The following is a 12,598-nucleotide window of genomic DNA, read 5'->3' as shown; positions in this document are numbered from 1 at the left end:
AGTTTTGGTATGAGATAAAGGCCTGGTATCATTGGAATGCTGTGGATTTTTAAAGTTTCAGTGCAGTGATTACGTACTGGCTGTCAGTTTACAATCTCATATGTGCAGCAGTTTAAATAACAAAACTTAGTTGAAGTATTTTTGAAAAACATTTGAGTTATATTTGAACTGTGCTTACAAGTTGCTCTTTTGTAATGTTATGGCTAATTTCTGTGAAATTGTAATACATTTTAAGATAAATAGAAACTTATGAAAACATGTGAATGAGGTAAATATCTGGTGAATAGTTTAAAGTGGCACATTTGTTGATGAAAATATTTGAGTTTTCCAAGCTTTTTGCGAGTTAAACTGTAAACTAATAGAAGGCTATCTATTGTACTCTATAATTAATTTGTATTCTTGTATTTCATTTCCTTGTAAATGAAACATACTACTTTATTATTTCAATAAAAGTGACAACAAAAAACTGCTCTTTGGCTTTAGGTCCTCCTTGGAGAGACTTACACAGGTACTAGTGTGGCAAGAGTCATTGTGAAGGAGTTGAAAGCAAGTGCAAGCCCAAAGGAAGAAGATACTTTTTTGAAAAATGGAGAACCTTATTAGTAAGTAAACCTTAACATGTGTTCTATAAATGCAGTCTGTGGTCTGTTGAAAATCAAGTGTTTACTTTGAGATTCTGCCTACAGAATACATTATTAAATAAAATCTAGAATCTCATAAGACCTGGAGTATCCAGGTTTCAGTTGAAAATCCCTTACATTACAAGAAGCAGGAGAATTAATTTAGAATAAGAAAAGAAAGTATGTACTAACACTGTGATGACAGAGGTGTTAGAATCACCTGACTAGGATTTTAAAGCAGCTATCATAAAAATGCTTCCATAGTCATTACAGCACACTTGAAACGAATGAAAAAGTAAAAAGTCTCAGCAAGAAAATAAAAGACATAAGAACGACTTAAATGGAAACTTTAGAACTAAATATATAATAACTGAAAAAAAAAAAAACCTCACTGGATGAGCTCTCAGCAGTAGACTGGAGAGTTCAAAGGAAAAAAATCAGTGACCTTCAAGACAGAACAATAAATAATGTGCAATTTTAATAAAAGAGAGAAAATAGACTTGAAGACAACAACAAAAAAATTGTTTAGGGACATGGGGGACCATAATAAAAGGTCTAATGTTTAAATCATAGATACTTCAGAATGAAAGGAGATAAGAGGGGAAAAAAAAGTATTCAGTCACGTGGAATCCAGCTACCTTAAGCACCACGCCACTGACGGGCCCCAAAATAATTTTTTTTTGGAGAGATTTTGCTATAGAGCCTGACCACTTGTCAGAGATACAGAGACAGACAGAAAGTGAGAAATAACCCTCCCAGGGGGTGGCTACACTGCAGTCCTTTCTCCTCCATTCCCCTCTCAGGATCTTGGGCACAGGCGCACACGCATCTGCATGAATTTTAAGTTGCCAGGTCCAGGACTCAAACTGTAGTTGACCAAGTGGGAGTCTAGCAACGTAACCATTAAACTGTCTGCTGGTCCACAAATTATTTTTGAATCAATTTTGGCATACTTTTTGTTTATCTTTAAAATATTTTCTAAAAAGAGTTCATTTATACTATGGAAATAGTATATAAGCTAAATAGTCTGAAAGAAACTGAGTTATTTAATATCTTGATTAAAATGCCCTTTGAATTTGTACATTTGTGTGTGTGTGTGTATATAAAATACACACATGTATATACACACATATATACACACGTATATAGTCTGCCTTCCTTCTTTTAAATGCTGCCTCAGAATGTTATCTCTAATCTGAAATTATTGAAGGTTAAAAATTATTCTGTTAGGAGTTCTTTTTTAATTTGTAAAAATGTTTACCTGTTTGGCTTTGAATTATATAATCATTGGATAACTAAGTAGCATCTTAATGTGATCTTTTGTTTGTCGTATTTAAATCATTATGAATGTTAAGATTTAGATTACCATTTGAGCAGTTTTACTAGAATGCTCCCTGATAAGCAATACTTATTTTTTATTTTCCCCAGTATTCTTCAACATCCAAATGTTCTTCAGTGTGTTGGACAATGTGTAGAAGCAATTCCCTATCTTCTGGTGTTTGAGTTCTGTGACTTGGTAAGTTTTTAATAGAAATTCAAATTGAAGCATTTGAAAGGTCATATCCAAGTGTTTTGGGCAGATAAAGATGGTGAGCGAGGGATCACTTTCATTTCTGTTCCTCATTTGAAGAACTGTGTGATGTATTAATTTATTACCTTTGGTGATAGTATTAACTGACAAATACATAGTATTTTTTTATTCTCCAGTCCCTGTGATAAGCTAATTTCCTTGCATCACCACATATACTCATAACAAATCCCTGAATTAGGTACTAATACTTTTCTATATTTTACATATGATTAAAATAAGGCTTAGGGAGATGAAGAAATCCTGGTCTGTATTTGAAGCAAAGCTTGGCTGTAGGTGTGCACTTACTCAGAGTCTAAGTCGTAACTTCAGTTAGACAGAGTACCTGCGATTTGTCAATTTTTAAAAGCTGCAAAGGTTTATAACATGTATGTATTTAAAAAACTACATGCTTTTTTTTCTTAATTTAAATTCAGTAGCCTTGGACCAGCCCTGTAGCAGGTGCTACGTTAGAGGAAGTTGGATCCCTTTTGGTTGACCAGCATTTAGGTTCCAACCCATCCTCTTGAAAAGCACATCAGGTGGGACCAGCAGATGGTGTAATGATTCCGTCACTGGACTCCTACATAGTCGACTGCAGTTTGAGTCCTGTACCTGGCGGTTTGAAACTCATGCTGGGTGCACATGTGTGTGCGTGCATGGCCAAAATCCCGGGAAGAGAATGGAGAAGAGATTGCAGTGTGGCCATTCATCTTGGGGGGTAATTTCTCGCTTTATGTATGTCTCTCCAGTGAGTGCATGTGCCCTATAGCAAAAATCTCTCTTAAAAACAAAAAAGAAAAACACATCAGGCATATGTGTGCATACCCAGGATCCTGATGGGATGGGGAATTTGAGGAAAGAGGCTTGTGGAGAGTGCTCTCTGAATTCTCTTTCATGGTGGAAGGTGCTTTCTTATTGAACACTTAGTGTAGTACGGCTGCCTGCTGCACCGTTGAGATTCAGAGATAAAACGTGTCATTGTTTCTTTAGGCTCTGAGGTAAAGGGACAAATATGTTCAGTATTTAGTAGAGGCATGAAAATTAAGAGGAAGGAGTTCTTATTTCTGATAGTTTTATTGTATATTATATTTTGTTTGATTATCTCAGTATGATTAGAGTTATACTATGTATGGCCCTAGGTTATTGTGGTGTGAAAATAACTTCGTTTTAGTCTAAGTCTAGGTGGCCGATATTATAGGTTATTCTAGTGCTGACACAGCGTTGAGAAAAAGAAGATACAACACTCAGATAGACTTTCATGTGATGAGTCTCCTTGTCAGCAGTCCACCTTTCTGGGGCCGGCAGGTTGTATGGTTAAGAGTGCTGGACTCCCACTTCGCCGACCACAGTTTGAGTTCTAGACCTGGTGGCTTGCTTTCACACTCTCCTTGCCACACTTACTCAATCTCTCTCTGTCCCTCTCTAGTCAAATGGAAACAAACAAATTTAAATGAAATAATTCTTATAAAAATTAAGTTCACTTTTCCGAGATGTTTAATGTTGCACTTTTTGGGTCCCTAAGTTCCTGATAGTGATTATTTAAATGTACTTTTTGTAAGTGAACACAATACATCAGGCATCAGCATCTGCTTGAAATGCCACTTATTCTGGGTTAGTCAAGGTGGTTTATAAAGCTATCACGTATATTAGCATTCTCTTATTCTCCTTTATCCTTCTGTGTTCTCTCCTGAAAGTTTTATTAGATGATATTGTAGAGTTTTTCTTTTCCTGGAGTGCTTGAAGACTTTACTTTGGAGAGGTTTTTGCTATAGGGCGTGTGCGCTTGCCAGAAAGACAGAGAGACAGAAAGCGAGAAATCACCCCCCCCCAGGGGGAAGGGCCACACTGTAATCCCTTCTCCTCCATTCTCTTGGGATCTTGGGCACACAATCACATGCGCCCGGCATGAGTTTAAGCTACCGGGTCCGGGGCTCAAAACTGCGATCGACTACGTGGGAGTCCAGTGACATAGCCATTACGCTAATTGCTGGTCCCACTTGAAGACGTTAGATGTTCAGTTTAATGTTTTCTTCTGAAGGGGTTCAGGAGATGAGTTTTGTTTTAGTACCATTTTATATTGTAGTGAAACTGCCTGTTTTGGGGGGGAGTAGTAATTTAACCTATTTATAAAAAAACACTAAAATATAAATACACAAATTACTCCTTTACCATTACTATAAATAACCTAGTTATAGATAAGATCCTAGACTATCTGTTGTGTATTTGTCATCGTATAGACATTGTTTCTCTGAAAATATAATAAATAATGTTGAGTTTGCTAACTCAGTATTAAACTTTTTTCTCCAATACTCTTAGATCTCAGATTTAAGTATGTATTATCCAAATACTTAGACTGTGAACTGAAAGCATATTTAATTAAATTTTATTGGCTTTCATACTTTGGGATTAAGATTATGCATACAACCCTCTCCAGAGTTAACAAATGTGATAATTTAATTAAATTGGATTGGCTTTCATACTTTGGGATTAAGATTATGCATACAACTCTCTAGAGTTAACAAATGTGATTTCTTGAAACATATTTTTTTGTCATCCACCTAACATCTAAAAGAGCTCTGCTCCCCACCAGAAGCCTCCATCGGCAATGCAAAGCTAATAGCTGTTCCTGATTTCAGTGTACCACCCAACGGTGGTACACTGGTCTAAAACAACTTAAAACTTAAAACAACAGTAAAGTTTTTTTTTTTTTCAAATCATTGTGCCTTAAAGGATTAAAAATAAGAAGATTAGCAGGTGGCATGGTGGTTAAGGTGCTGGACTCCCTCATGGCCGACTATGGTTTGGGTCCTAGACCTGGTGGCTTGCTTTCTTACTCCCTCACCCCTTCGTCTGTTTCTCTCTTTCTGGTGAATGCATGTGACCTATAGCAAATTTAAAAATAATGATAATAAATAAAATTAAATAATTCTTTTTATTATTTTTTTTGAGAGGTTTTTGCTATAGGGTGCGTGTGCTCACCAGACAGACAGAGACAGAAAGCGAGAAATCACCCCCCAGGGGGGATGGTCACACCGCAGTCCCTTCTCCTCCATTCTCCTCTTGAGATCTTGGGCACGCATGCACACGCACCCAGTGTGAGTTTTAAGCCACTGGGTCTGGGACAGGAACCGCAGTCGACTATGTGGGAGTCCAGTGAATGATTCTTTTTTTAATTAAAAATAAAATTACCATATGATTCAGCAATTTCATTTTTGAGGACATACTGCAAAGTAGTGAAAGCAGAATCTGAAACAGATATTTGCGTACACATGTTCACAGTGGCATTATTCACAGTAACCTAAAGATGGAAGCAGCCCAGCTGTCAATCAGTGGATGAATGGATAAATAAGGTATGGTATGTTCATATAATGGAATATTATTTAGCCTTAAAAGAGAAGGAAATTCTGGGAACCAGCAGTTAGCGTAATGGCTATGTCGCTGGACTCCCACGTAGTCAACCGCGGTTCGCGTCCCGGACCCGGTGGCTTAAACTCATGCCGGGCGCGTGTGTGTGCATGCCCAAGATCCTGAGAGGAGAATGGAGGAGAAGGGATTGCGGCGTGACCATCCCCCCTGGGGGGTGATTTCTCGTTTTCTGTCTCTCTGTCTCTGTCTGTCTGTCTGTCTGGCGAGCGCACGCGCCCTATAGCAAAAAAAAGAGAAAGAAATTCTGACACATGCTGTAATATACATGGAACCTTGAGGACATTGGGCTAAGTGAAATAAGCCAATCACAAAAGACAAAATATGCTTAGTTCTACTTATGAAAGGGACAGAGTAGTCAAATTCATAGAAATAAGTGAAATGGTAGTTGGCTGTGGGGAGGGAGGGTAGGGAGTGTTTTGTTGTTGTTTAATGGGTACAGAATTTTAGTTTTATAAGACAAACAGGTGTTGGAGATGGTGATGGTTGCACAGCAGTGTGAATATACCTAACGTCATGGAATTGTATACTTACACATGGCTAATGTGGTAAATGTTATGGTACGCATTTTTATCACAATTTAAAAAATAATTAATTATGTACTGCTAGTTAAGGTGCTGTTAGGCATTACCTATACTAGGGAGAGGATGCTTTTGGAAAAGTTTTGGTCATTGCTTGGCATGGCCATTCTCTTATCAAAGTAAAGGCCACTAACCTAGTAAACTTCAGACGGAAAAGGTTTTCAAGCTACAGGGACTGGTGCTGATAGGGGCCCTGACCCTAAAGTCCAACTTCTCTGTACTCAGTTTGTGTAGGACCCAGTGGCAGCAGTGGTCAGGTAGCATCGGCACAGTGAGCCAAAGAGGGCATCCATCCGCATGGACCACAGGGTTGTGCCCGGCTCATACAAAGCCTCACTTAGACTCTGGGTGCTGGTTCCAGCCTGGATGCCCTAGAAGCAGGCCAGTCTGAGTGGAGGGGCACAATCTAAGGCAGGAACTGCCGGCTGGCAGTGGCCCAAAGGACTGACAGGGCAATGGTCCCAGGCTTAGTCATAAGCAGCTGCAGTCACAGTGAAAGGACCAGCTATCTTCACATGTTCTTACTAGGTCAAGAGCGATTGAATGAACATTGGCCTTTTCAGTCATCGCTATGCAGCTATTGTGCTCAACGATAACATCTTCCAAGGAGAAAGGAGAGAATATTTTTGCACTGATTTAAGTAATTCCTTGTAAGATGGAATTACCAGCCTGATTTTTAAAAGTACTTAATCTTAGAATTTTTTTGAAAGTAAGTGAAAACACTCTTCTGAGTGTTTGGTAGCTGGAAGACAGGCACCGATTTGTAATGCTGATGGTGGTGATGTTTATGAAATGAATTGAGAGATTACTGAAGGGTATTTTATATAACTTGTTGCCGTGGCAGGTACACAGTGCTCTTACATGAGGCTGTCTTTGGGTTAAGAACCACTCATTCAACAACATTTTGAGCATGTATAAAGTACAGAGAGCCATGTTTAGTGCTCTCTGCTTTATGGAAGCCAGAAATGAATAAGCCCTGATCCCTGTCTTGCCTGCCTGCACAGCCTGGCTGTCCTGCCTTCAAATGTTTGTTCTGCTGGGCCGGCAGGTGGTGTGGTGGCTAAGGGCATTGGACAACCATGGTTCAATTCCTGTACCTGGCAGCTTGCTTTCTCTCTTGTGCTCTCACTCTGTCTCTCTCTGGTCAAATTAAAATAAATAAAGTTAAATAAAATAATTATTTTTTAAAAATTGTATCCAATAAATAAATGTTTGTTCTGCCACTCACTTGTTTATCACCTGGAAAATTACTTATCATCTCTCTTCTGTGGAGCTCTTTAAGTCTTTTTTTTTTTTTTCCTTTGGAGAGGTTTTCGCTATAGGGCGCGTGCACTCGCCAGACAGACAGAGAGAGACATAGAGACAGAAAGTGAGAAATCACCCCCCAGGGGGGATGGTCACGCTGCAATCCCTTCTCCTCCATTCTCCTCTTGGGATCTTGGGCACGCACGCACACACGCCCGGCGTGAGTTTTAAGCCACCGGGTCTGGGACGCGAACCACGGTCGACTATGTGGGAGTCCAGCGACATAGCCATTACGCTAACTGCTGGGTCCCGAGCTCTTTAAATCTTAAAATTTGGCGTTTTGGACTCTTAAATTCTGCTACCTTTTTTATTTTTTGGAGAGGTTTTTCGCTATAGGGCACGTGTGCTCTCCAGACAGACTGAGAGAGACAGAGACAGAAAGCGAGAAATCACCCCCCAGGGGGGATGGTCACGCTGCAATCCCTTCTCCTCCATTCTCCTCTCAGGATCTTGGGCACCCAGCACACGCGGACGCAAACCGCGGTCGACCACATGGGAGTCCAGCGACATAGCCATTACGCTAACTGCTGGTTCCCTGTTACTTTTTTTTTGAAGAGGTTTTCGCTATAGGGTGCGTGCACTTGCCAGACAGACAGAGATAGAAAGCGATAAATCACCCCCAAGGGAGGATGTCCACGCCGCAATCCCTTCTCCTCCATTCTCCTCTCGGGATCTTGGGCACGCATGCACACGCGTCCAGCGTGAGTTTAAGCCACCGGGTCCAGGACTCGAACCGCGGTCGACTACGTGGGAGTCCAGCGACATTGCTATTACACTAACTGCTGGTCCCAAATTCTGTTACTTTTTGATAACTTCCTACTGTATATTCTCTATCTTGTATTGGCAGTTCTAAATTCTGATAACATAGTTAATACATAACTCTTTAATATTTCTGGGAAATATACTTCCCCTTCTTTTTGGTTGCCTAGATTATTATTTTGCATAATTAAGACTCCTTAATATGCTTCAGAGAGTTTAGACAAACACTGGTCAGGAGTACTGGGAGTTAAAAAAAAAATTACTATAGTATAAAAAAGCACCCACTAAAGCACTTGAAACCTCCTTTATTTTGTACCTATTTGGAGGAAAAAATACAGAGTATACTGTCAACCTGAGGTTATTACACTCTGATTGTTTGAAGTAACATTTCTCCTCCTCTGTCTTTCCCCCACTTTCCAATGTACTCAAGAAAATTGAAAAATTGTAATGGATCAATTTTAAGTATTTTATTTCTTGAAACCTTTTTTTTCCTGTTATACTGTGCAGGACCCTTCTCCTTTGATGGGACAGACAAGTAGTTACCTGAATCTAGGTTGAAATGGTTATGTAAAAAGAAATTATAATGAAAGGGATACTTTGCTTTTCAAAAAAAAAATACCGTCTTTAAGCTTCAGTTTAGACTTCTGTAAAATGGAGATAATAACTTTCTTTTTTTTTTTAATTATTTAACTTTATTTATTTATTTATTTTAATTTGAACAGAGAGAGACAGTGTGAGAGAAAGAAAAAAAGTGAGAAAGCAAGCCGCCAGATCTGGGACTCAAACCGTGGTCGGCCATGTGGGAGTCTAGCACCCTTAACCTCCACACCACCTGCTGGCCCTGGGGATAATAACTTTCTACAATGAAATAAGATAATACATTAAATTACTGAGCACATAAAAAGTCTTCAGTGAGTGATAGTTATTTCTAGTTACTTAAGTTAATTGGCTACAGTTACTTACTAAATTAAGGTTTGAGTATTGTGGATAGAAGTATAGGAACTCCAGGATCAGCAGTTGGCATAATGGCTATATCGCTGGACTCCCATGTAGTTGACTGTGGTTCGAGTCCCAGACCCAGTGGCTTAAACTCATGCCGGACACGTGTGCGTGCATGCCCAAGATCTTGAGAGGAGAATGGAGGAGAAGGGATTGCCGTGTGGCCATCCCCCCTGGGGGGGGGGGGTGATTTCTCGCTTTCTGTCTCTCTGTCTCTCTCTGTCTTTCTGGCAAGCGCACTTGCTCTATAGCAAAAAAAACCTCTCAAAAAAAAAAAAAGAAAGAAAGAAATAGAGGAACTCCAACTAGGATCATTGGGCTTTACGAAGGAAATGGCATTTGATCTGAGTGTTGAAACACTGAGTAGATGGACTTTCTTTAGGTAGAAAAGAATAGCAGGAACAGTGAGAACCAGGCTTAGAATCACAATGCACTTGCCTGTGCAGGAACAAGAGGTGATCCAGTGTGTGAAGTGTGGAGACTTGGGGTGAGATTTGGTGCTACGATGGAAAGGACAGTTTGGAGCTGTGGAAGAGTGAAAGGCAAGGAGACAAACTATGCTGGAGACCAGCTGAAGTAAGAAAAAGAAGAATGTGTTAATAGGTTCAACTTTGCTCCTCTTAACTGTTCTTATCAGTCAACAGTTCCTTCAGTTCCATCACCTGACTCCAGAGCAGGGTATGTTCCTGAATATAGTGTGCGGATATCCTTTGCTGTACTCAGTCAGTAGAGCAGTGAGTGACTTTCTGAAAGCAATTAGCAATGCCCAAGTGAGAATGGAAGAGAAGTCGCCTTAGTACTCTTTGAAGTACAACACTTTCCCTGTGGGATTTGCTTTCTTGGTCTCTCTTGAAGAGTAGATGGCTTGAGTGGTCAACTTCATTGGGAGCTTGGACCATTGGCTCTTCAGCCTGGAAGGAACATTGGCTGCTGCTCCCACTAGAGTAAGGAAGGGGAAAGGTCTAATCTCTGCTGGGCCTTGTGCTGGGCACTTGGCAGTTCTTACTAATTTTGGGAGTCTTGCTGACAGCCTGTGAAGTAGTGGGCAGCACCTTCATTGTACATAGAAACTGAGGCTGAGAGAGAGGAAGGCTTTTGTGGAAGAGTGAAGCCCAGTTCGTTCTGTCTTAGGGCAGCCATTGAACTTGCCTGAGGGACCATAACTTTCTAATGCCAAAGTGGTCATTTTTACAGGTAGCTTGGTTTTATTCTGGGGACTAGGCTGCCACCACCAATGGAAACCTCTATTTTAAAATGGGCCTTTTATATGGAAGATGCCAAATTAATTGATATCTTTTATTTATAAATGTAGTCCATTTAAAAAAATATTTAATTTTATTTGTTACTTTTTAATTTGACCAGAGAGAGAGAGGGAAGGTGAGAAAACAAGTCACCACGCCCAGGTCTTAAACTGCAGCTGCTATGTGCGAGTCCAGCACCTTAACCACCGTGCCACCTGCTGGCCCAGTGTAGTCCTTTTAAACAAATGTTTGGTTATTCCATGAGTAAGAGGAATAGATACAGCATCCCCAACAGGGCTCCAACACGGTGATCTACTCCCAGCCTCAGCCAGCCTAGATTGTGCACATGTATGTCCAGTGTGCTCAGGAAGGTCTTTGCATGTGAACGGGTAACCGTCCAATGTGGGTCTGCCTCAGAGCGTCCCATTTTACCACTGTGCCAATGTCTGGCCCTATAAATGTAATTGTTCCCTTTCTTTAGGGAGAGAGCACTGTACCTAGAGGATGTGGTCACAGTGCAATCCCTTCTCTGTTTCTCCATCATGTAGGGATTTGGGGCATGCACATACACATGCCCTGTGTGGTTTTCAAGCTGCCAAGGCCATGTTTCAAATGTGGTTGGCCATGTGGGATCTGGATCCCTTAGTCATTAGGTCATCAGGCCAGCCCTGTAAATGGAGTCTTTAGTAAGCCACGTATGCTGGGGCTCTCCGAGGTGCTGGGTGTACAAATAGGAGTGACCTGTCCCTACCTTTGCAGAACTCATGAAGAAAAGAGGGAACATCGCGTCACAGTGGAACAAACATAAGAAGGGCACAAGACAATGGGATAATGTCTCTGACTAGAGCCAGCAGAGGGAATACTTATGTTCTGGGCCTCTGTCAGTCACCTTTTCCCTCCCCGTGCCTGACTGCTGCTGCCAACACCACAACCTTGACTCTATGCCAACAGGCTGCCCCACACCCCCGCTGCCGGTTCAGCTCATCCTGGCCTTCTCCACTGACCTTTCTCTTCCCTGCTTGATGTGGCCACCCTGCCCCTCGATGCTTTCTTCTCCCTCTGGTCCCTGCAATGATGGTGTGTCACTACCTACAGCATTGGTGCAGACCTGGAGTTGGAGCGCAGGAGAGACATGAGACAGCAGCAGTGTCTTCGTGGTGTGGTCTTTCTGGTGCCCTTGAGTGGTGCTGGAGCGGGCGACTGGGGCCTCATCACTGCTTGTAACTACACTGTCCAGCAGGTAGCGTGTGACTGCTCAGCTCTGGAAATGTGACTAGTCTGGATTGGGATACTGTAAAGGATAAAGTGCATATCAGATTTTGAAGACTTAGTACAAAAAAGAAAGTTAAATATCTTAATAATTTAAAAATGTTGGGTATGTGTTGAAATGATACCATTTTGGGTATCACATATTGGGTCAAATAGAACATATGGTTGAAGTTACATTTATCTATTTCTTTTTTTCTTGAGAGAGAGATTTTTTTTTAAATTTATTTTTTAATTAATTTATTTATTTTTTATTTTTTATTTTTTATCATCATATCTTCTTCATATTACATTGGATTACATATAACTTTACAGTGTATTACATTGTTTCTTCAAAAGGGAATGCCATGCACGTCAGTCAGTACAGAGACATTAATCTCCCCACTTCAACATTCCATATCTTTTCTGTTTTCCCCAATCATTATCTTTATTATTCTAATTATTTTTATAAAACAGTCAATTGCTATTTCTCGTTTTGCTTGTAAAAATACTTTGCCCATCATGAAACACTTCTCAGACCAATCCAGTTGAGAATTCTATACATGTCATCATCAACAGTTAATAAACCCTATCTGTTTCTCACTGACGTCCTGTCTCTCTATTGCTCACTTGCTATCTTTCTCTATCCTCTTCTCTTCACTTACCCCATTCCACACTGTCCTATTCTCATTAAGTACCTTCACTTCAAGAATGGTAGAGTAGTTCCTGTTCTTCCCTGAGGCAATGCAGGGCTGGTAACCATCATCTTCTCAAGTTGCAAGTTCTCAGACCTTGTTTTCCGCTTCAGCTTGCTGGTCCAAAGGCCACACGCCGGCCCTGGAGAGGCAGCTGAAC

The 12,598-nt window shown here is 40.6% G+C and overlaps 1 protein-coding gene across 1 annotated transcript in view; it reads left to right on the top strand.

Moving 5' to 3' along the window:
* Nucleotides 1-12,598, top strand: part of LMTK2 (lemur tyrosine kinase 2) — an 85,659-nt gene that overhangs the window by 17,601 nt on the left and 55,460 nt on the right. The window contains exons 5-6 of the mRNA XM_006150178.3: nucleotides 484-602; nucleotides 2,049-2,136. Coding sequence (XP_006150240.1) covers nucleotides 484-602; nucleotides 2,049-2,136 — 207 coding nt within the window. The remainder of the gene's footprint in view (nucleotides 1-483; nucleotides 603-2,048; nucleotides 2,137-12,598) is intronic.

Source organism: Tupaia chinensis, unplaced genomic scaffold, assembly GCF_000334495.1.
Source record: "Tupaia chinensis unplaced genomic scaffold, TupChi_1.0 Scaffold000279_1, whole genome shotgun sequence".
Classification (NCBI taxonomy): Eukaryota; Metazoa; Chordata; class Mammalia; order Scandentia; family Tupaiidae; genus Tupaia; species Tupaia belangeri.
The sequence above is the reverse complement of the archived record's forward strand: the minus strand, read 5'-3'. Positions and strand labels throughout refer to the sequence as shown.